Source organism: Cupressus sempervirens, chromosome 10, assembly GCF_028749045.1.
Source record: "Cupressus sempervirens isolate cs-2001-9-10 chromosome 10, ASM2874904v1, whole genome shotgun sequence".
NCBI classification, from domain to species: Eukaryota; Viridiplantae; Streptophyta; class Pinopsida; order Cupressales; family Cupressaceae; genus Cupressus; species Cupressus sempervirens.
This window is the reverse complement of record NC_143127.1, coordinates 589,933,923-589,960,185: the sequence shown is the minus strand read 5'-3', so window position 1 is coordinate 589,960,185 and position 26,263 is coordinate 589,933,923. Positions and strand designations below refer to the sequence as shown.

The 26,263-nt window shown below is 37.8% G+C and overlaps 1 protein-coding gene across 5 annotated transcripts in view; it reads right to left on the bottom strand.

Annotated features, from left to right (window-relative positions):
- The window catches only part of LOC149535248 (uncharacterized), a 52,159-nt gene extending 26,221 nt beyond the window's left edge, over positions 1–25,938 (bottom strand). The window contains exons 1-4 of one of the 5 annotated variants that reach the window (XR_016358077.1): positions 25,575–25,903; positions 21,944–22,630; positions 21,634–21,796; positions 21,472–21,534 (exon numbers count right to left, since the gene is read on the bottom strand). Coding sequence is in view for 4 of the 5 variants with exons in the window: in XM_089807480.1 (XP_089663606.1) it covers positions 21,472–21,534; positions 21,634–21,796; positions 21,944–22,596 (879 nt within the window). In the remaining variant the exon portion in view is untranslated. Of the gene's footprint in view, positions 1–21,471; positions 21,535–21,633; positions 21,797–21,943; positions 22,631–25,574 lie in introns of all 5 variants that reach the window. The other 4 variants (XM_089807480.1, XM_089807482.1, XM_089807483.1 and 1 more) reach the window with 4 other exon arrangements.
- Positions 25,939–26,263: the final 325 nt, after the last annotated feature.

Genomic DNA, 26,263 nt, shown 5'->3' with positions numbered 1-26,263 from the left:
GTAAGGCCTTTAGTCCCACATTGGGTGGGTTAAAGAGTTTTATATTCTTTAAATACAATTCTACACGGTAGGCTTACTGTCTTAAGACAAGAGGCTTTTGTGAAAGCCAGCTCGCGTGCGTGGGCCCGTGGTCGGCCAGCTGGTAGGACGCCTATGTTAAATTTTGACGCAAAATCCAAAAACGTTGCTGGAAAGTTCAAGTTCGCCAGCAAATTCAAATTCGACTAGAAAAGTCCAAAAATCCAGCGGTCGCTACCTCGCTAGCCACGAAATCTTGGAAAATCCGGCTAGCGACATAGCAAGGTCGCCGAAAAACTCAGGAATCCGACAAGAGTCAAATCAACGTCGTAGGTCCCGCTTGATTACGGATCAGCGAATCAACATGTGACAAGTGGCAATATGTGCGAGTAGGCGATGATGTGGCGAGATTGCAAACAGAGGAAGGAGATATGCACCACATGGATGTTCCGACGATCGTCGCTATCTCGCCAAGCAAAAATGCTCCCTAGTTAGCCATAGCGAGATAGCGACGTTGATGTGGCGTGGGTGACTTGGCACAGTGAGGTGGCAGAACAGAGGACCAGTTAGAATGTGCCACATGGCATTTGGTCAAAGGAAGTTTGACCCAAGTAGAAAATGAGGGGAAATTTGAGAATTTTCAAATTTTAATATTTTATTATTATTTTTCCTCAAATCCACGTGTAAGTCTTTTAAATCAATGTCTGAACTTTAATATAGTTTGAACTTTATGTAAAGTTTAAATTTGTGCAAAATATATGTTAAGCTATAAATGAGAGCTTGAAACTTCATAGGGCCGTAACTTGGGCATTTTTTATCGAAATTTGGCACTCCAATATACCACCGGAACCGAGAGAATCCGAATTTTCCGAATCTGAAGTCGGTTCTTGCACAGGTATTCACCAATTCGTGATATAGGTCAGTTTGTGATTTCTAGGGCATTGGTAGTAGAACATGCATATTTGATAATGGAGCATCAGAATTGGTTAGAGGATAGTTCTAAGGGCTTGTTGAGATCCGAATGTGAAGAAAACCATCCTTAAACCGTTTTCTTGCATTCTAGAAGTTACATTTTAACTGATTTTCACTTTTTACCATGAATTCATTTTAAAGTCAGAATCAGTTGTGATCTTTCATCATGAAATCTTTGAGATATCTGAAGCCTCTGAAAGCAAATTGAAAAGGGATCTGATATGCAGTTAAAGAGAGAGGGTAGAAAGAGGTTTTTCATCTTCTTGGGAAGGATTTCTGAGTGGACACATGTCGTCTTTACAACAGATCCGAGTTCTCACTTCCTGCTATATTATTCCCTTTCTTTCTCATTGTACAGGTTCCAATTTTGTCACTAAGAAACTAGTTGGTTCCAGTTCTTTGGAGAAAATTGGCACATTACTATGATACCAAGGTTTTGGATACAGGTCTTGATGCATTCCCATGATTGTGACACCATATTCTTCAACATAATTCTCTCATGTGAATAGCAGTAGTGCAGATAATACAGCAAGTTCTGATATGTTAGGTGTTTTCATGTTTCAATTTTATGCATCTGCATATATAGTTTCAAGGAAATGAATACATATGAGCAATAATTTCGCTAGTTTCATTCTGGGTCTTGTCTCTTGTCTCAACAATCTGTAAGTCTTATGTGGTCTTAGAACAAAGATCTAAGATCCATTTGCATCCCCTTCAGGTTGTATGTTTGATGTATTTTGCTGTTGGACCAAAGGGCCAAGTAAATGCTTGATATGTTTAACAAGGTTACTGGTTACTTGAGAAGGATATTTTGTGAGAATGAGACCTGAATGAACCCTTATGTCTGAATCACAAGGTGATTAGATAGATCTGATGTCTGGGTATACAAAATATGTCCTGATGTCATAGATGTATGTTTTGAATTCATGGAATTGCCCAAATGGATTAGGCACTGATCAGTTATAGGATCATTAGGTCTTATTGCTGCATTTCTGAGGTTGTGTTGAATTCAACATTATTAATCAAACGTTCTTTCCCTTTTATGTTGAAAGCTATTCAATGTTAACCAGCACTTAGCTTGCCAATTTCATGAGTTATGTTCTTAGCTATTTCATGCTTGTGATTCCTGGTTAAGTATAGAAGATTTAGGGGTTTTTATCTGCTTCATACTAGATTCAGTGTATGCTTTGATAACTGGTACCATATAAAGAATCTATAGGTCCACCCGCCTAGGTCTTGCAGAGCCTGAAGAAGAAGAAGGGTCTAGCCTTATAATTGGCCTGGTGTCTGAATGGGCATGTTGAAAATGGGAGTTAGCTGCCCCTAGACGTGTTTTGTTCTCATCAAGGTAATCGGAAACTGGTAACGTTTTCAAACACCAACACACGTCTGCCCTATACTGAAAATTGACTTAATGCTCATCTCCCATTATTTCTAGAATGCACAACTGTTAAAGTTTGCTAATAACTTACTTCTTGGAGACAGATGGTGACGTCTAGTAATGCACTCCACTTTTGAAACAAAGACTCCAATTAAAGGTTGGGTTTTTGTCCAACTTCTCCACTTATCCCAAGGGGTTCCGTCATCCAGGGTAATCCAGTCACATTTAAACAACTTTTTATATTTTAAATTATAACATATTTCATCCTAATAATCCCAACGTAGATGTTTGGCTTTATAACCTTGATGTGAGGGAAGATGCAAACAGCTATGCAATGTAAGATAAAAGCTTAATTTCTCTTTTAGTCAAAGTCATTTTTGTCATAAAGTGACTTTAAATGATAAAGTACTTTATAAATCACCTCAATAAAATAAAGTGATCTAACCTTAGGAGTTCCCACTTAAATATTTCCCCCAATGAAACCAAAAGGATCCCTATGAGTGGTTGGCATCCTCAAAACAAATGTCGTTAGCCTATCCGAATGGAAAGATAGACCAACAAGGCACCATTAGGTCTAGCGTGGAGAAGGGGACATTACAAAGTTGTAATTCTAATTGAGACTACTTGCTTTTCTTTTCCCTTATTTCAAATAGATGGTGGCAAATGTTTGGGCCCTCAACCCCAAACCTTTGTAAAATTGCCATCCGCATTTTGAGTTAGCCAAGCAGCGCTTCAAGATGTAAGCACAATTAGTCCATGTTTGAGCATATCCACTCAAAGAGGCGAAATAGGTTGTCTATGCAGAGGTTGAATGATCTTGTCTTTGTTCATTACAACCTCCGTCTTAGGACTAGACAGATTTTGGACACTGACTTCTCTATGATCATTCTAAAGGAAGATTGATCTAAAGTCATGAAGCTACCATTGCAATCTTCATTGAGATAGACAATGAGTGGGTTGACCAGGAAGATAGAGAGGTTGAGGTTGTGGCTAGGATAGAGGAGGAGGAGGCTAAAGCACATTTAGGCATTGGTAGACGCGCATGTGCACACATAGACATAGACCCCGCTGATGTTGTTCATGAGTCCATCTCACACGTGGGGGCTATGGCTACCCAATCCTCTAGGACCTACCTTAGACGCCTTTGTAGAAGGCAAACAGGATACTCAAAGGATGAGGATGAGGATGAGGATGATGATGAGGCTTGAGCTAGAGCTTTAGCGGATAGACTTGTTTTTTTCAATTTTTTTACAGATACATATAGGTTTCATGGTTATTCATCTTACGTACATTTATGATTTGATGTCATTGGTTTTATGGATCTTCATTTTACATACATTTATGATGTGACAACATTTATAATTCTATATATCTATGTCCTATGATCCTATGTTTTCTATTTACTTCAGCAACAATTTACATTTTACGTATGTGATGGATTTGTCATTGATGTTCTTTGTTTATGTATGCTAGCTTCAATTTGATGATGTTATAGTGTGTTGAAGTTATATTCAATAAAAGGGTGCATAAAATAAGCTTTTAATCATTAAAATCTCTAAATTTCAAGGGTTTTTTCACTTTGCCAATTTGTAAACAAGTCATAGCCAATCCACGAGTCGAGCTAGCCTTGTCAATTCCAATCTGGTTCCAAGTTTTGGTTCTTTGGTTTAAACCCATTTGATATTGCCATGCCACCTAACCTACAAAAAAACAATGCAATAGTTGTGGCCAACCAAGGTCTCCCCAAGATAATCGGATAACCTATATCCTATTTCCCTGTTTTAAAAACTAAGAAATCAATAGGGCCCAAGTTTCAATAGTCATTGTAACATCCTCCACAATTCCTTCAGGTTTTATAATGATTGATATACTAGTTAAAGGACATATGTAATTGGTTGTACATTGGAAAATCTTAATTTTTCAGCTATATCAGCAGTGATAATGTTGATAGCTGCCACCAAATCTATTAAAAATTAGGTATTTCTACTTGTTTACTGCACTAGTTGATCTGCGAAAAAACATGAACACTAACTTTCAAATGCTGAAAGCGGAAAATGCAGACCTCCAACTTTAAGTAAACTCCAATAAAGAAGATGCCTAGAGAATCAGATTTATCAAAGAAAAACAAATTGAACTTGAGAGCAAGCAAACTTCCCTTTTGACAAAAACGGAGCAGCAGTTCAAATCCTATGCTTCCATTTGCAGCACCACTAGTTTGGCACCCCTCTTGAGTGTGGAAAAGCTTGTGCAGGATAGGTTGACGAATGAGCAGGTTAGGCAGCCTCGTGAGCTCCACCTTAGAGTTCGTGGCCTCCCCCCTCTTCCACTGATCCTATCTCTATAGGTCACTCGTTTCTCTACGATCAGCTAGATGTTGTAGACATTACGCTTGATAGAGCTTGAGTTGGCCTTAACGGCACCCTCTTTCTCCAATTCCTCTCCTTGGTCAATCGTCTTCAAGTCTTAGAGTGCTTCCTACTAATATTTTTCTTAATGAGGATCTCACTAGATCACAGGGACAGAGCTAAAGCACTCCCAGAGACTTGTTATGGAGGCTAGACATAACGAGAAGTGGGCAATTATCAGGAATCTCAGAGCGGTTATTCGGGATTCTCCTAGATGGGAATCGAGGTCGGCCACCAAGGCCAAGTAATGGTCTTGTCAACAGTTGGGCATATCAAAACCTCACAATAGTTCCCTAGATGTCAACTGCTAGAATGACAATGGTACCCTATGGTCCTTGTCGGGTCTTTTTCAGGATGCTCTTGGTTCAACCGATATCCTCCTTGTCACGAAGACTCGTGAGAAAATTGCCTCACCCTCTCCCTGACATTTCCTATTACTAGTGGTTCTCTACTTTTAGGGATGAGGTCAGATTTTTTGGTGGGGTCAAGGGGTCCTGTAGGGTTACTTATTTGGTCAGAGACTGCTATTTCAGAACTACTTTCATGGTTCATTCCGATGGTTTAGCCAAATTCATGTGGATCCACATTAGCCGAATGGTGTCACATTACAGAGATATCTTCATCGCGGTGTGTTATTTTCCATCAACTTCCTCGTACTATGCAGTTCATAGCATGGCGAGCAATGACCCTTTTGACGACCTACACGTGTACATTACCAAATTTTTGGCCTTGGATGACAACATCATTCTCAGACTTTAATGCATAGACCAGAGACCTTTAGACCCCCTCCACAACCGTGGGTCAAATTCGGTTTGTACAATGGAGTCAAATCTAAGTACCCTAGACTTGTAGCGTTTCTCAAAGGACAAGAAGGAACATAAATCCACCATCTACTACAGTTATGCGAGTCCTTGGACTTGGTCATTGTCCAAACAACTTAATACCTCAGTAACAAATGATTGGACATCCTTTCACAGTGATTCTATGGTCAGACAGCTTCATGTGTTTTACATAAAATACTATACTAACTTCATTTAATTTGTCAACACGGGAGTGTAAACTTGAGATGGTCACTACAAAGTATATGCTCTAATTCTTCTTTAAGTCATTACAACTAAAGTGAAGGCAGTGTTGAAGGAAATCAATGCTAGAAACTAAAACAACAACTTAACTCAAAGCTTAAAGTAATGTTGTAAATAGTAAACCTATCTATGCACCTATGTTGCAGGAACAGTTCACTGATTTTGTTATCAATGGTTGCAGGAGCAATAGAATTCTACCTTGCAAGGTGTAACATCCGGTTTTCCCGAGTCTAAATTAACAAATATCATACTCAAAGAATACAGTTATTACTTCATTTCATAGGAAGACAGTTATATCATTCATATTCATGTGAATAAGATTTACCGATAAAATCAGTTAGACAAAATTTCTTAACTATAAACTTGAAATACCATCAAATGAAATTACTACAGAAATTGAAAATCACATACCTCGAAAAACTGAGATCGAAATCAATCTAGGGATACTTCTGCAACCACCCGTGTTAGTCCACAATTACACTATAACAATTTCACATGATGACTATCAAAAAACCGTCATCTCAAAATCAAATGATGAACATAATTAAATACCATTATATTTAAAATTAGGGCATCACATACCACTGTAACAATTAGGACATTGTTTACCATCAGTTCATTAATGGCTTCTGATACCACTGATTCAAATAGGGCTTCCACTAACACGAATTCAATTAGGGCTTTTGATACCACTGCTTCAAATAGGGCTTCCGCTACCACGATCAATTAGGGCTTCTAATACCACTGATTCAAATAGGGCTTCTAATACCGCTGATTCAAATAGGGCTTCCGCTACCACGGATTCAATTAGGGCTTATGATATAGTTGTATCAGTTAGGGTTCCTGCTATCACTCAATCAATTAGGGCTTCAGATTCCTTTCCTTTCGATTACTTAACTGTGACAATAACTCAAGATTAGAAAATATACTTATATTCGTTATTCATATAATTGAAAAATAATCCATAAATCTATTTCTTGCATCTAGGTGTAAAATAACGATAACAATGAAATAACTCAATTTAATCTTACCTCCTAAATGAAAGTGATAACACCTGTTTCCGATAAACAAATGCATAGTTATCTTTGTCTAATGCACGACTGACATCTTGGGGAGAAGTGAAACATTGTTAGGGGCTTAACCACCCAACCTCGGACCAAATCTTATCCCCTCATGATCTCTAACGAGAAAGACCCTCCCAACCCAAAACAAACAGGGGTCATCTTGCCATCCACTGGGCATCCTAATATTTAACTCACCATATGACTTGGTAGCAGGAGATTACATTAAAAGATTATACATGAGCTATGATAAACATTGAATTGTCATATCTGATTATTGTTTCATGTTATTACAGATTCCTCGTTTTCACCTTGTCACCCTTTTTCTTGGAAACACAGCTGGGTGAGTCCCAGGTGATAGGAATTCTCAGAACAACCGGTTCTGTCAACTATTTAAGAAGATTACATGCATCTAGCATCTCACAATCTATGATTAAAAGATTTCAAAATTTGATTGTTTATTTCTAATCTCTATCAGTAAAAAGATTATGGATTCATACTATGTTTTTCTTGACTTCTCTTGCCATACACAGGGCTGAATTAAAGAGATTTAATTTGTAAATTCAACATGACATCAAACTAGATATCATCATGTTAAAATGCTAAAACTTACTGCAAACTACTTATGCAAAGAATTCGCTGATTCGGATACTTATCATAATTGTGGCCATAAAGATTACAATCATTCTATTTATTTTACACCTCTTCACCTTTCAGGGCTTCTTTGTCGGTGATTTCCTCGGTGTTTGGACTTTATGAAATTATTATCATTTCAGCATGATTGAGAAAAGAAAAGATTTTGAAAAACACTCGAGCAAATTCAAAGGCTTCCATTATTAATTCATCTTCCAAATGCTTAACTGAGATTATTTATTTTTAGTGAAACAGCAGGTGGCTTAATTACCAGACCCCATGGATTTCGTTTAAAATAGAGCTATGATAAAGTGTCTATCAACATACTGGATTCAAACTGAGATTGTTTTTGCACATTATTATCTTTTAACGAAAAGGGATATTTAAGTATCCGTATTCTAAAATCTATATATTCTTCCTTAAAATCCGGTCTAAAAATAAGTAGATATCAATGTTATGAATTTGATGCAACATGGCACAAGATACAGTTCATGCGATATGGAAATGAATAAAAGATTACGAGTCTCTGTAGTATTATCAGTTTCCAGATACTTTATGATTTCCGACAAGCTTATCATTACAAAGAAAAAATAAAAAGAAGGCATACACAGGTTCAACAGTGATCTTACGTAACACTTCGATATTTGTTTGAGTAGCTCTGAGATCGGGAGTTCGGCTCCACTCCTAGTTTGGATTCCCACGACAAGAAACGTTAAGGAGAAATCAAACAAAGGCAATAAAATCAGTTGAAAATTATTCACAGTCGGATCAAACCGCAGACGGAACTATTCTCAGTTTCTTGAGAGACACCGACAGCAATGAGTAAGAATAAAGGTGTCTTCAAAATATGATTATAAGACTCTATAATATAGAGAGGAGCTTGACTCTACGGCTTCCTTCAATTACAAGAATCCATTCGAATTCCCAAGATGACCATTCGGATTCCAATTATTAAATCGACTATGAAGAGAGAAAAGAATAAAAGAAAAATAAGAAGTTGGAAAGAAGAATTGGAAGATTATAATTTGAAGTTTATAATAATTCACTTATTATAATTCAAACATTATTATAATGTACAACTAAACATCACTCTATTAATTTATTTAAATGATAATGGTGCCAAGTCATTTTTATATTATATTAATATGCACATATATAAATACTTATTAAAATAATATGATGAAAGATAAATTAAAATCCTTTAAGATACATTTTATATTTTAACTCAATTATATTAATTAAATTATTTATTAAATAATTCATGCGGGTCCCACCGATGTATTCTGTTCCAAGTCGCTAGGTCCTCTACCCATCTGCTCAGTGATGGTGATGCTCCTACCTAATTCTTTTCTGACAATGCTTCCACCCCACTGACATGCTCCCTACAAGAAATTTCTCCACCGTTAACTTATATTATCATAATAAATTATTTAAATAATCACAACGGTTAACCATCTTCTTAATTCCATGAATTCATGATTAATGATCAACTAACATGTCACCTTCACTTGAAATCATAATGACTAACTATCTTACCATTTCGCCAAATATAACAAATTAAATTGCCACCTAACTTCATTTGAACCTCAACGGCTATATTTCAAGTTAGGTCAAAAAGTAGGATGTAACACAAGGAGACAAACAAGGAAATGAAATCTATTCTAATGGAACAATTCACTCACCAAGTGGACCCCCTTGGATGAGTGAAAAGAAAAGACAATCAAGATAAGAGAAATAAACTTGAACTGCTCATTCTATTCATTCATGGTGAAAGAATTACACTTGATTTAAAACAATATCACACTCTGCTGCTATGAAAATCAACTTATCCTATTCTTCTTCCAAAACTATGCTAAAAGCTGCAACAGACATTATTTAAAGCAAACTACAACTACTTCCTAACTCTATGATCACTCCATTAATGAGGATCAATTACACACTCATAAAGTTTGAAACAGAATCGCCATTAACCATGAATAAATCCTCCAAGAATGTAGCAAGTTGTAGAAGCTACATTCGTGCGTTGCACCAACAAAAAGCATATAATGACTTTGCTCCGCTTGCGACAATTTAGCAATTCGGTTGTCTTTGACTTTAGCTCTGAGGTGTTGATCTTTGAATATCCGTGACAAGTACCTGTAAAACATTCAATGCACACACAACTTCCACATACATATATTTATTTCATCATAAATATTAGAGAAAAGGTGTGAAGTTCAAATTATTTCATCATCAATATTAGAGAAAAGGTGCAAAGTTCAAATTACCACTCTTGCAAATCCTATGGCTACAGGAAGAAAACTACCCAAGACATAGCATGAATCAGGAAACATTTATCAGCATGTAACATTACTTCATTATACCATTTTTGTCCATAGATTCAAGCAAATATAGCATATATGAACTATCCATATTCCTACTTCATGTCTTAACATATGCATAAAAACATAAGTTCATCTGCTTAAAACCATAAAGTCATGACTATTTTTGCAAGATAACTGCTTGAAAACAAGATAAAAAGAACTTAAAACAATGGCCGCTTGGAGGCCCATCAGTCATCCTAAACGTGATTTCCTACTTTCCCGGTTCTGGTTTTCTCACCTGTTGGCCTCATTGCAGTAGCACGAGTGTTGTTAACTATGTTCTCTCCTTTACCTCCCTCATCCCCTCCATCAATCGCTTCACCATCCCTCGTGTTCCCTTGACTAATCATACCCTCCTTAGCCTTACCCTCAAGGTGTCCCCTTCCCCCACTCGCCCCCACCCCCTCACTTTCAAAGGCAATTCCCCCCACCCACACTTCCTTTTTCTTTTCCAAGAGCAACCATGACCTCTTCATCCACCACGTTAAACGACTTCTCACTTAGGATTCCTTCACTGATTCGGGGGATGCTCCTTGCATGTTTAATTCGTTGATGACTGTGATGTGGGTGTCTACCCTCCTCTCCGTTTTACACCGCACCTCCTCCCTTTCCCGGAACTCCAAGTGTAGGAGTACTTACCCCATGAATCAACGGTTTGACAAGGACTACAAGTCCTTTTTCCACTCAATTCGCTCAGCTTTCTCCACCCTCCCTCTCATTCATCCAGCTAAAGCTTTCCTACCACTACCTTCTTCACCATAAGATGGGGATATTCTTCACATTGTAGTGTAGATCCCTCTATGCCTCTCTCCTACAATCTTTGAAGCTCTGTTGACGTACCCTACTCCCTTGCCAATCTCCTCCCCCTCCACCCTAGATCATAGCTCCCTTGTCTCTCACACCACCACTCTCTATGAGATCCCCAGCCAGGCTCCTCTCCACCTCACCCTCAAGTCATGTTGCCACCTCTTCATGTTCTCCAACATCAAAGTGGTAGTTAGATGCATGCATAGTAGTAGGACTGCAGATGAGGAAGGGTTCCAAGTAGAGTCTTCAAGCTTAGTATAATAGTTTTGGGTTCTTTTCTCTTAGTACTCTAACATAGTGGTTTGTACTAGTCGCAACATACTATTTATCCAATCTATAAGACCAAATCGGTCTTGGACGCCAACAACTATAGGGCCATCATGGTTGGGTATACCTTTGCTAAACACAATATTGAATACTATCTTATCCGAGGCGTGTCACCATGACATCGACATTGCCAAGCTAGGGGACAGGCTGGTTATTGTATAGATTTTCAAACCATGGACCATATTCTGACTCTACGGATGATCAATGATGAGGCCCGACACCACTTGGCGTATTTCTACAGCTACTTTGTAGACTTTTGCAGAACTTTTGATTTCATTCCTTGAATGGCTCTCTTCCAGAGCTATATGGACATTGGGATTTTTTAGTCTCTTTTGACTGCCATTATGAGGTTATATGAGGGTGTGGTGGGCAAGTTTAGGACTCCAAAGGGATTCTTAAACCCTATTCAAAGTACTATTGGGGTGAAGCTGTAATGTCCCCATTTTTTAGTTGCATCAAAGTTGATGGATTTAGCCTATCATTGGGTCCTTGTAGGCTGATATTGGTGTTTAGAGGACCTTGTTGCGGAGTTATTTGGCTCTCCAATGGCCAATTGTGAGTTTTGACTCCATTTTGAGGGACTTACTATTTATAGTAAGTCAACAAATGCTTCCAATGAGCTCAAATGATTTAGATGAGTTATACGATGCTTTTAGATGTTACTTCTTAATTGATAACAACTCATTGAAGCTCAAACCAAAAGTTGATAATAACCCATTAGTCATATAGGGTTTGATTTTTATGACAGCAGTCCTATTTTTGAGGCTCTTGATGGTGTTGATGATAGGGTGAGTGTGGAGAATGTCGTTGCTATCACTATGATTTTTGGCTCACATGAAGAGAGTGTTAGTTTTGAGGATTGCAAGGAAAATATGAGTTCCTATAGCACTGATTTTTATGACAGCAGTCATAATGGTGAGCCTATGTAGGAGATAGCAACTGTTCTATACGTAGGTGATGGTTGCATAGAGTTCCCTTGTGTAGACTTGTGTAGACACTCAAGATTCGGGTGCTAGAAGTGAGTTATATGATGTAGATTTGTGTCATAATGATTCTGATATTTATGACAGCAGTGAACCATGCCAGTGAGCCATGCTTGCAATAGCATTAGACAATAGAGGTTTCATAGGTGAATGATGTTGGTACTCATGATTTGGGTACTAATGAAATAAGCTCTACTCACTCTAAATCAATGTCGTAGAATTTCTATTTTTGGTTTTTTGAAGTTTTTGAGTTTTTGCAATATGTAAACTTTGGGCTTTTTAAAACATGAGAAAATGACAAACTTGAAATGTAAAATAATTGTTTACAACTCAACACCAATAGCATCAACTTTATTTTCTTAGGAAATTACAATGTAAAGAAATATTCGACTGGTTTATTAGTTTGGGAACCTAGCAGCGATGTGAGACCACATGGGGTCTTGTGGAGATAATGATGAACAATTGATGATGCAAATATATCAACCACTGCCCTTAAACCAGATTGCAGCTCTCTAAAATTCAAAAGCCACCTCTAGGAAATAGATTGCAGGTGTGAAAGGCTGACATACTGCCTTAATTGGATGACGCTACCTCAATATTGGATGCCCAAATCTCAGATAAATGGTCTGTAACAGCAGATAAACAACAGACCAGGTAGCCACTGAAAAGAACCACAAGCCAGCAGTAACTTTGTTCAAACAAACCCTTCCAAGAATCACTTGCGATTATCAGAATCGCTCTCAGCATATACTTGATCAGAAACACAATTTGTTGGCAATGAAGGCAAACTAAAAGTGCATTGCAGCAGGAGGAAATTCTCAATTCCTCAAACTCCAATGCCAAAACCCTTCAACTCTCAATTGCATAAAACATAAGCATAATAGAATGAATCGACTTCTTGCAAAGAATGCACTTTTATATCATTTTAGAGTCAAAAATTATTCTTCACACCAAATGCCATGTAGCTTATTGGTTACATCTTTCACTTAAAAGACTTCATTTCTCATAAAGCACCTTTATGTTACAATTTAAAATTGACAAATAATAAAGTCACTTTATTAATTAAACTCCTCCATTGCTCCAAAATTAACCTTTTCATCGATAAAGCAGTATCTTGACACACGAGGTTCTTGTTTCATGTGCCATGAGTTAAAACTTTTCATCCCAATTCTAACAAGCTATAACACTAAGGTTCCCATTAAACAATTTCAATTAAAATAGCAACCTTGGTAAATATAATCAAATTATAACCAAAAGTGCACCCAACTTGTGAAAATGGCCTAACAACACCGGAATCGAAAATCTGATGGTTTAGGAGTGATCCCGATGATAAAAAGATGATGAATGGTCCTAATTGAGTGACTTACTAAAAATAGATGCTCACACCGAAAATCTTGGAACCCAAACCAAAAGTCAGAAGTAACATTTGAAAGCATCATATAACTCGTCTAAATCATTTGAGCTCATTGGACTAATTTCTTGACTTACTATAATAGTAAGTGCTACATCCCCTATTTTTGCTTAATTAAGTATTCTATGTAGCCGTTAAGACTTCAAGCAAAATTGAGTTGGTTGGTTTAATTTGCTATTCACTTTGATTTCATGTGAAAATAAAGTGTTAGTTGTCCGTTATGGTTTCATGTGAAATTGAGGAGTTGGTTAATCGTTATAATTCATGAGAATTAGAAATATTGGTTTTGTTATGATGTTATATGAATGGAAAATGGTTTAAATAAAATGATTATTTGATTTTGATTAAATGTTTTGGAAATACGTTATTACCATGATAAATTTCTTTTGTAGGAATGCGACGAAGGGGGCAAGCATTGCAAAAGAGGGAATTAGGTAATGGGGGCACCAATCTACTAGTGAGCCAACAGGTATGAGTCCTAACCACCATGACCAAGAAAAAAAACTAGGCTAACAAGGATATACTAAGTGACCACCATTAGCTAATTGGGTCAACACACTTAATAAATTAATAAAATGAACGAACTAAGAACAATTGTTACCTTTAAGGAACGAGTCAATCCTTCTTGCATATCAAACATGTTCTAGTATAATGGTACCCACGGTACTTGCATACATTTATACATACATACATACATATATAATCAAATATGACGCACATGTATGTATAGTAAACTTAAAATATTACGTATACACAAAATACGCATATTTAAAATATTACGCGTGTATATGTATGTGTGTACATACACATGAATATATGTAACTATAATAGGCACCATTATTATTAAAACATGAAGAGTAAAGTTATTATTATTATTCCATCTTATGTCAATGCTTTAATAATATTTTTCCATCGGCCTTCATTTGTGGCTTTTGATTATTCAAATAAAAAACATAACTTATGTTTGCCACCTTTCGATCATCTTGCTTGTAACTCCATTCTAGGATTATAACTTGTGACTTAAGCATTGCTTAAGGAACACAAGATCAGTTAGTCATTTGATAACTGCAAACTGCTCCCATATTAGCAATTTTTCTCACATCTATGATTGCTTCTATTCCCTGAGATGAGCTCTTTACATGCGATTTAAGTCCTTTTGAGCAAGAGCCAGCCCTTGCAACTCTCTATTTTTTTTCTCTTTTACACCTGTGATATTTACTTCTAGCAACTGCAGATCATTCCAAGCCTCTTTTTCTTTATAACCAGCGCTCATAGCCACAACTGGAAGTTCTGATTTATTTAGTCAAGGAGTCGTGCCACGCATTAGCAAGCTTCTACCAAGCAATTGAGGGTGACATTATCTCTGATTTATAAGTCAGGTCATGCATCTCTTTGCACTTCTCTTTTCTCATTTATTATGATTAAAGGCTCTGAGATTCAAACTCATAGTATGAATGGAATTTAATAATATAAATAGAGCCAGATGGACTAGGGTCTGAAATTAAATGATTTGTTTACATAGGTTCGATTGCTTAAGTATATGCAATTGATCTGATTTATCTGCTGTATACTTTCATGATTTTTCTTTCAGAACTTAAAATAATTGAGGAAGAATACTAGCTATATGCAATACTCATACAAGGGTATCATCCATATACCTCTAAGATAAGAAAAGGCACCATCAGAATGCTAATGATATTGTTTAGGCGATGCCATGAACCTTTTCATAATCTCTGTTAAAGGCCCAGGTTGGGCAGAGAGTTTGACTGCGGTAATAGAGATTATCCAACGTTTATAGATGGCCACACCATGATTCATTATGGATGACCAGCAAGGTTCAGATGAAGGGTGTCAGCTAATAACAATTGAACTGTGAGTAATACCTGCACGACAAGAGATGGAATTCAGTACAAACTAAACACTGAATGAACATAAGCCAGACATATTAAACTGAGTCAGCTCATGATGGTCAATAGGTAAAGGTCTTTTTAATCAAGTCGAGCAGTGGGTGATCAGGTACAAAATGCCCATGCAAATCCTTGGCCAAGGTAGGTTAGTGGCATCCTTGTTGCTGTTATGATCACTGGAGGTCAGGATAGCTTGCAGTCGGATAGATGGGTTGATGGGAAGGACTCCATAGCCTTGCTTGCTGTATAGCTGACAATCTAACACCAGGATGCTCAAGTGGCAAGACAAGTGGTGTCCCATGCTTAATCTCGCGGAGGGAGGACCTTCCTTAGTTGAGATTGTCTAGAGATACTTAGAGTCCACGGTTGGGAGGTTAAGCCTCTAACAATGCTTTTCCTTTCCACCGAATGCCAAGACTTGCACAAGACAGGATCAAGATCTGCATTCTTAAATCTTCATGATCATCGGGTATTATTCATTTCGAGTCAGTTAATTATGTAATATCATGTGAAAGTTCCAAGTATTATTCTTCAGATTTAGATAGAATTGAATGATCTCTCCTTTCATTAAATAATGGTTGGTTAGGAAAAGAGTTAGTTAAGGATAATTCAATTAATTTGATATAGCTGTTAACCCTCTTTTATTTGAATATGTGAAATATCTATTATAATTGTCTTTCATGTGAATATGGAAAGTAACATATTTTTCATTGTTATTTAAGTTTAGGAAAATAGCTTGTTATAGTAAGCCCCTCAAAACGAAGCCAAAACTCACAATCGGTCACTAGAGAGCCAAAGAACTCCACAAGATCCTCTAAACACCAGTATCAACCAACAAGGACTCAATGATAGGCCAAATTCATCAACTCTAATGCAACTCAAAAACGAGGACATTACAGAAGCAATGTTGCCCTCTCTCCCTACTCTTTTTGGTATCTACATTGACGAGCTCAAGGCTTTCCTTTAAGACTTCTCACTCGATGGTTGCTACTTACACTAGGTCTTGATCTCCATTTTACTATTTGTCGACGACATGGTTCTCTTCTCTTCTTCACCAAAAGATTCTCAATGGCTTCTTGATGGGTTGACCTCCTTTTGTAACTTGCAACAATTAGTTGTGAACCTAGGCAAGACAAAGGTGATGGTTTTCAACTGCTTGAAGACCTCACATCTCCACTTCTACTTTCATAGTGAGGAGATTGAGATCTCTTCCTCCTACACCTACCTGAGGGCTAAGTTCTCTAGACCGCATTTCAGCTTGAGACCTGCCATGCAGCCCCAATTTAATAAGAGCCTAGGTTCCCTGGCTATGCTTGAGAGACAGTGCTTCAAACATCACTTCCAAGATACCACAACCAAGATGTCCCTGTTGGATTCCTTGGTCAGGGCCCCTCTCTCCTAGAGTCGAATTGGGCTTCGATCGAGAGAGTCTAGACCCTCCTTCGATGCATTATCAGATGTCATCGGTCCACTCCCCAAAGCGTCACCTTGGCCGAGTTTGCGGCTCACCCTTTAAGGCTTGGGACCATCTTTGATTTGGTCCAGTTTCTCCATCGACTTTGGAGCTTCGTGAACTCCATTGAGGATCACCAAAGATATTCTTACCTAGCCTATTGCTCTTTGAGGAGGTGGCAGGTTTCGATCCTATTGGCAAGGCTTGTTGTTGGTTTGCCCAAGCCTTTGCTCTTCTTGGTCTGATTGGGATTGCAATGGACCACCTTCCCCCCTTCTAGTTCTCTCTGGATGCCCACGCTCACCTCCTTCCCTCTCAACAGGAGTTGAATGAGTACGTCACGACCGACATCTACAGGCAGTACAATATTAGAACATGAAGTAACCATCTGGAGGGGCTCCGCCCAAAGATGGCTTTCTATGCTGAGCACTACATGGATATTCAAGATGGGCTTGTTGTGCACCCCTAGTACCTCACTCGTCACTGGACTCAAGCTCTCTGCATCTCCTTGGGATCTTTTAAAGTGGCCTCTTATTGATTACATATATAGACCGTGTTACTGTTGCACCAAAAGATCAACCTGTCAATGATCGATACAACCACTAGACTTAAAGAATCCACATGAGGCGGTTAAACCATGTCATGATTCCCGAGGGGAGTGTTGAACATTTTGTCAACAATCTCCCCCTCAGTGTTACCCAAGGGGATTCAAACCTGTGACCAACCTCTAATACCACTTGTTACAAGCTAGGGTTGCTAATGCACTAGAAGATCAGCCTATCAATGTTGGATACAACCACTAGACTTATAGAATCCACAGGAGACGGTTAAACCATGTCACAAATCTCAAGGGAAGCGCTGTCCATTTTTGCCAACACGTTGACCACCATATTAACAGGGAGGACAAGGTGTGTCGCCTTTGTCCCCTTAGGGTGCAGTCCCATGAGGGGGCTATAGTATCTATATTTATGGAGCAGGTGGTCCCATGAAACAAAAAAATGTTTTGCTATAGGATTAATTGGAATCTTCTCCTAAATAATAGCAGCCCCTACTTTTTAGAGTGTAAATTTGAGCGGGTGGAAAAGGCGGGGGCTAGAAATTGCTCCACCAACCTAGGCTTTTCTTTTGCCACTTGTCAATCATATACCAATTTCTATTTCTTTATCAATAATTTTTTTAAACATTTTTATTTATTTAGTAAGTGAATGAAATATGTTAAATAAAAATAATTAATGAGACCACCTGCTTCCATAAATTATGGGGCTTAATCTTTTCAAGAATAACTTCACTACAAAATTCATGGGACCTTCCACTTTAAAATAATCCTGAAAAATCTCTAGAACAACCATTGAATTATTTTAGGAAGCCCCCCTCCATGGAACCACACCCTTAGGGAGGTGGAGACAGAGACCCATTTTGTTTTCCATTGCCCCATCTTCTATGAAATCAAGGGCAAGGTTCTATTGTTTATTGAGGGAGTACATGTCCCTCTCTTCATTGCTCAAGTACATTGATCAGTAGTGTCTTGCCCTCTATCTCCAAGAGGCCATGCGATATCGTGATCACACTTTACAACTTTAGTTCCCATCGAGACATACTTTAGACCAGCTCATCACCTCCTTAACTCCTAGGTCTCTTGCCCGGAAGACAAAGTGGTTGCTCAATCTTTCCTCAAGTCACACCAGATCAATGAGACCTCACAGAGGATACACTCAACAGCATCACCCTATCTCCAGCAGTTCTCTGAGACAGTTTGGGGCTCACCCTTGCCTCAGATTGTATCCTTTGGTCCTAGACTACTTGTCGCCTATGAGGAGCATCTAGTCTTTTTCTTTTTTTGTTCTTTTGCTTTCTTGTTTGTTCTTTATGTGGACACGGTTCGGTGCTCCCATTGTTGGTTGTGGCCTTGTTATATGGTTTTCAGTCACTTAGACCCTTGAGGTCTCTTGTTGGACATTAATAAATTAATCTTATCTTACCTTCCCTATACTGAGAGTAATCACTGGGCTTCCATAATCATTGTATTTCTGAGGGAGAAGTTCTCCTAATAAAATGTCAATCATTTTCAATCTTACCTGAATTATGGGGGGCATCATTTTCTTCCTTCCTGGGGTCTTAATACAGAGAGACTTGATCAAATTGTTAATCTAAGGTATGCCCTCAATAGCTTGTAACAATGGAATTTCAACTTGATCTTTTTTAGTTCTCAAAGGAGCTAGGAGTCCATTATAACTATCATGCTCTCTCTGGGAGTTGTTAAGAGCTTCCTATCCTTCTTGAATCTCTCAAGAAACAGGGCTTGGTTGACTTTCTGAGTAGGTTTTTGCCTGTTTGTGGTTAACCCGAGAGTTTCTTCCTCCTCCTACCCTTCTTGAGGCTTAACAACTGATCTTGAAGGAACATCCCTATTCCTCACATGGATGTTATTGATCTCTATGGAATTAGGACCAGCGGGGTTGTTGTCAAGAATGTGTCTGTTGCATCTTGTTATTCTTCGGGTTTGCAACAGGTTGTGCTGGTATCTGCGGTTGATTAACTTGTTCACTTGGCTGATTAGTGAAAAGTGGTACACTAGGTCCAGAAGGCCTACTAAAGCCTTGATTCTGCCATGGTGGGAACTGATTCTGATTTTGTTGCCACTATGGTTGGTTAAACTGATTCGGATTTTCTTCCCACTGTGGTTCACTTTTCTGCCACTGATTTTGTTGCAACTGAGGATTCATCAATTCAAGGGGTCCCCGTGGAGGTCCCCAAGGCATTTTTGGAGGTTGCATAGGGTTGTTCATTGATTTTGATTATTCCAAGGATTTTGGTTCCAATTGTTTCTTCCTCCTAACTGTCCTTGCTATGAATTGAATCCTGGATTTTGGGATCTCTGTCCTACATAGTTTAGCTCCTCCTCCACTACAGGAGGTTTGTTCAAATGATTCTTAATCTCAGTGAGGAGGTTAAAAGCATTAGTGGCATGAGCTTTGTAACAAATAGCACAGATATATATTTGATTCAATGGGCATTACCTCGAAAGATGTTTTCCCCTACATTTAGAACAATAAATGGCTAATGGCTCAATGTTCTTATCAGGCTAACTATTAAGACGCAACAAAATATCTTCAGTCATATGAATTTTATATTATTAATATTATAAAAAGGTATGATATTCATTACTAATTATAATATTTTATTCGTATAAGATTATATTATTGATTTTAAGAAATAATATCAATTATTAATTTATTTTTTTTGCTCAGCCAAATATTATTTATATTATTGATACTAAGAAATAATATAATATAAACAGCATAATATTACATAATGAATGTTCAGAATTGATTACAAATTAAACTATTAAGATTTACATATTAAAATATTATCTATCATTTATTTATATAAATTTTCATTTTCATTATTAAATACTATTTCTAAAGAAGCTAATATAGTTTGGGTTTTTAATGGGGTCATGACAAAGCCAGTAAATTAGTGTATAAATGTAGTGATTAATAATTTATCTGCACACATATCATGGCAGCAGATTCATTATTTGAAAAATTTAAAAGATGACAGTAAAAAGAAAGAAGTAAATAAAAGTATTTATATTTGATACGTATTGTCCATTATATTCTTCAAGATACAAGCAAACCATCTTCTCGTCTGGATTGGTTTGAGTTTTTCATCGATTATCCTTTTTGTATTTTGTTGGTAGTTTCAGTTTTTCTCTCACTTGCCCTTTCTGTATTTTCAGTTTCAGTTTTTCTCTCACTTGCCCTTTCTGTATTTTCAGTTTCAGTTTTTCCCTCACTTGCCCCTTTTGTATTTTCCTTTTTATTGTGATAAAGGGAATAATGGTCCAAATGTAAGTACAAGAACATGTGCATACCTCTAATATACCAGACAAGGAAGGTTCAAGTACCCAACATAACATGGACTGCAATGAGGAGAAAGAACTAGAAATCATACATAACATAGGAATCTATTTACAATGGAGGGGAAAAAAAAGCGGGTTCTTATTGGCACAATATCTCATAATGATGTCATTTGCCTTCTCAGATTTTTTATTTATTTTTAATCTGCATTAGTCAATGCTACATCTCCATTTAACATTGATAAGAGTTATAAACAAGTATATTTATAATTTTATGATGACTCCTAACAGCTCAAGTCTTTAATCATTAAATGGCATTTCAAGAATGTGCAGAGATCCAATTGCTGCTGCATGTATTGAGTACTGGCATCTGTTTACCATATGAATACTCCTAACATAGGCACTAGTTACCATAGGTATGTGACTACTCCTAACATAGGCATCTATTTACCACGGTGTGAAAAAAGGACAAAATCAGCAGGTTCTTATTGGCACAAGATATCAAAATGGTGCATTTGCCTTCTCACAGATTTATTTTTTATTTTTTATCTACACTAGCTGATGCTACATATCCAATTAACGTTGATAAGAGTTCAAAACAGGTACAGCTTATAACTTTATAGTGACTCCTAATAGATCAAGTCTTTAATCATTAAATAGCATAGCAAGAATGTGCAGAAATCCAATTACTGCTGCATGTATACAGTACTGGCAAACAAGTACAACTTGCAAGGAACTCCTAGCTGTTCAGACGAACAACATGGTTAGTTGTTTCATGGAAACTAAAAATGAAAATGAAAATTACTTACTTTGGTTAAGATCCCATCACGAATCTTCTCTATATCTGCTTTCAAGTTTTCAAGTCTCTTTGCCTGTATGGAATATGTGTGTGAAACATGGAGAAAAAGTCATTTAGAGAAAAAGAATAACTACAAGGTAAAGACTAATGGTTGAAAAGGGATAAGTCATGCCTCTTCATCTATTCTGAGCCATTCTGCATAAGCTTCCTGCCTCATATGGGCAGCTTCTAATCTTTCTGCTTGAGCCTGGGCATTCCAATGTGCAACTACCTCTTCTTGGGTTCGAACAGCCTGTTCTCGCTTAGCAAGCTCCTCTTCTTTCCTGCGAACACATCTGTTAACATAATACCATCAGTGGCAAGCAAGGATAATCTATCAAAGAGAAATATCAACCAAATTGTTTCATCTTCCTTCAACAGAATGTAAATGTAAGCTAAAGAAAGACATCGACTACAGGAAATTGTAAACCTCCTCACCTTACCTTTCTCTAGCATCATATGCAGCATCTAACATATTCCATAACTTGTAGCAGCTGTCCCGATCAGCCTGAATGTCATGATCCTGAACATGAGAGTAAGAAATCCCACTTGGGCCCTTGAAATGCATTCTGTTTGATGTAACATCTTGATGCCTGGAAAATGTATCCAAATTAGAATGAATTTGCTGTTCAGCCACAGCGTTATCCTCCTCAACTGTGTCTTGCACTGTTTGCTTTCGATGCCAACTATAACTCCTTTTGTCCACAACTCTTTTTGAGGAGGGAATAGCTTCACGAGAATCCTTTGAATTAGTAGAAATGTGATGATTCCAATGTTTACTCTTTTTACTAGGAGCTTTGTCTGTGTTGGCAGCAGTTTCCTGACTCTCATTTGGATTGGTGGGGTTGTTATTGCAGTTATTATTCCAAGAATTATGATTGGACTGGTTAAAGCCGTCATTTTGAAGATTATGATTGGGCTTGACACCAGGACTATCCCTAGGTTGAGCACCACGCATTCTCTGTCGCTTTTTGTTCTTATTGTGAGGTACATGTGGTGCAAACAGTTTGCCCTTTGTAGGCAGCCCTCGAGCAGGGTGAGATCCAGAAGCCCTAGCTGAAGCCAAGGCAGCAGCAAGACTACCCTCCTGATCCATATAACCACTCTGGCTAACTGAGACTGCCTACACGCTAAACAAAAGATCATTTTTTTTGTTTCAGAAAAAACATAGAATTGAAGAACAGTAATTACATGGCAATATTGCCCTGCTATATAACAATTATGTTAAACCTTAAAAGTCAAAACTCATAGACATCTACTAGTTCTATAGTTCCAATTTGTCCAAAATGCAAAAATATATGATAATGTACCACTTAAAGAAACCATGGTCACACAAACATTTCAACCAAAATGAAACCTTATCTAATGTTGTACAGAAGAAAGCTTCCTTGCATATTATAAGCCCTGTTACTGGGGTAGTCGGAACTCAAAAGTCAAGAATTAGTAGTGTATGGGAAAGTCCTCCAGAAGGGTTTTTGAACGTTAACTGTGATGGGGCAAACCAAGGGATCTTTGTCAGGTAGAAGCAGGATGTCTTTTCAGAAAATCTTTATGTACATTTATCAAAGTTGGCTCTTCTTCCTGGGCCATAAATCAAATAATGAGACAGAGATACAGGTTTTGCTTTATGCTCTAATATTAGCTATTTCGGTGGATTGCAAGAAACTCACTATTTAAGGAGAGACTGTGTTGGTCATTGTGGGCTTGCAAGAGGTGACACTTTTAGTTGGAAAGTTTAAATATTACCTTCTGGAAGCCTGTAAATTGTGTGAGGGATTTGAGGAGATTTTTTTGTTCACTGTTACAGAGTATGTTATACACCTGACGACCATTTAGCTAATGCAGGGGTTGATCAGTTCCCCTTTCAATGATGGTGAGTGAACTGTTCGAAGTCTATAGTACTTTGACCCCACCCTCCCTTAAGTGAGCAAACCCCTTAGGCTGGATCTTTAAGCATCTGATCCACGAAAATATAATATTGTGGATGTTACCTTGTTAGGAATTAGGAAAGGTGGCAGAGAAATATGTCTTTCCCTTATCCTACTTCATGTATCTTGGACAGTAGGAGTCCACCTGGGTGGTTAATGATTCTGGGAGCACTTCATAGGAGAAGAGTACTAATTAATGGTTATAATATTGTGGATGTTACCTTATTAGGAATTAGGAAAGGTGGCAGAGAAATATGTCTTTCCCTTATCCTACTTCATGTATCCTGGACAGTAGGAGTCCACCTGAGTGGTTAATGATTCTGGGAGCACTTCATAGGAGAAGAGTACTAATTAATCCTGTAATTCCATGTGAGGAAACCCTTTCTGATCAGCGATGTTTACTCCCTATACCAGTTTCATTTCCTCTCTTTTGGCAGTAGCATTGAGTGCAAAAGTAAAGATGTCAATGCAAGGTGCGGAGTCTGACAGATATTCCTTTGAGAAGCATTTTACAGGGGTGCAGTTCCTGACAGTTGCCTCCAACCCACATTTGGAATTGCTATAATTCATCAAACAAATCTTGGGACTGATGGAAACTGGTGATACAGAAGAGTTCTGATCTCAGGCAAAAATTGCTGCAAACTTCATAACAAAATTATTATAAAAGGATGTAAACCCAATCGTTTGTGACTGGATTCTATATGTTGTTCTCCCCGAGCACAAGGATTGCATTTTTGTTGATGAAGTTAGCAAGGAGACAGAAGGAGAGGAAGAGGAATATGCAATTGGAATCAAGGAACATATTAAAGTATTGCAGCAAGGAAGACGAGACTTACAGGCAAAAAGAAGATGTGTTGACATAAAGCAAGGATTTGCCAATGTATATCAGGGGGTTGAAAGTGCTCTGCAGAAAGGGGTGGCTTGCAGTTTCCAGTCCCTACACTCTACAAGAGTTGTCAGATGAGGGTTTGGTTAGGGCTTCAAGCATGAAGCCATTGACTCCAGTATCAAGTTTCATTTTGCAGAAAATACCAACTTGAAGCATGTTGCAGAAGAGGAGGGCAGTTGTTCTGGTGGGCATGCTGAAGCAGGGGATGATGTTGGAGGTGCTCTAGGAGGACCCCCCGTTGTCTGATCCATAAAAAAGAGGCAAAGTCCTCCTAATCATTCTCTTTTAGTTCTGCAATGAACAGATCTTCAAAAATCAGTTTTTCCCATTATAAGGCTTTTTCTGGGAATGTCAAGGCAGAAACTATCTTTGGTGGTAATTTCAGTGGCAGGCCTTCCTCCCATCTTCGAAGAATCTTTTTAATCATTATTTGAGATAAAAAGGGTAATGGCCCCAGTGGAAGCCTCAATTAACTGATAAAAAATGTTCCTTCCGTGTTTTAATCAATGTTGCATATTAGCCAAAGCGAGTTAATTATTGTGTATGGCATAACACAAGAATTATGCAGCAAATTTGTGTCCTACTAAGTAAATATTGAAGCTAGAATAATGACCATGGACTTCCTCTCAGTGCAAGTTAGCTGAAAACAGATACTAAAACGAATCTCCCAGTCAAGTTAATTCTTCTAAAAAATGCTTCTTAAAACTTAGACCTCAAAAGAAACTACTAAGAAAATAAAGGCTAATTACAAGGAAATGAAATCCTAACATTCATTCACCGAAAATGGTTGTGAAATAATAATTTATTGTATCATGCTTCATCAAGAATGCTTATTAGATAAAGTGAAAACTTGATTTAGTATCGTGGACTGAAGCTAGCCCAAACGGAAAGGGGCAATTATACAGTAAAAATCCTCTTCTATGCATAATGTGAAAATGTACAGCCTCCTCAACATATAGTTGGCTCCAAGCACATCAGGTCAACGTTTTCTCTTCTTTGATAAACTCTTTAAATCATCAAAAGTTTGAACCGAAGAGAAATGATCCCAGGGAAAAGAAACCGTTTAATCATTCAAGACTTGATATATTAAACCTAGTTTACTCCCATTAGTCAACAACTGCATAACAATCTCTGCATCATGGAGATGTAAGCTTAATTTGTGTGGCTGGTTAAAGAAATGGGATAAATCTACACTCACAATGCCTACGGTACTTTTGAGTTCCGTTTCAAATATAAATAAATATCTGATCAACATACCAGATTGGAAGGTGTAAATCTATGAGAGCAAATTTGAGCCTGAGAAATATTTCGTTTGGCATGGAAAATAAAACCAGCGCCCCATTAGCAGGGTTCTCATCTGAAGCGTTCGCATCATTGATACTATCCCTGAGTGTATTCCAACTCGCCCGCGTTTTTAAGTACAGTTTGGGAGAATTGAAGACATGAGTTACTGTTACTTTGGATGAACACGTTATGAAGCTACACCCCTCGAAGGCGAGATTTGATTCTGCAAACACAATGAATTTCAAAGGAGGGTCGCTCAAAAGTCCATTTGCATTGAATTGGAAATCAAAAGCCTTTCATTTTTGGAAATAGTTTTCAATTTTGATATTATACTGCACATAGGGGAGTGAAGACCCTATGGGTTTTATCAAGATGTTCACCACAAGTAAGATTGGTGACTCGTCAATACCAAAATCAAAATCTTTTGGCTAATATGATGATGTGTCATGTTATCTAACCCCTTTCATCCAACGTGTCCAAAACTACTCATTTTGGTGTATAGATGGGGGCAAGTGAGGACCTATAACCATAACATGTGTACCCTAACATCTGAAGTAGAGAGGGTGGTCGGTGGCCATATGGCATTCCACCACATGGCCACCCTATCCACCACACCTTGCGCTTGAATGAGCAGTCACGCTTACTATGTACCACCTTTCCTT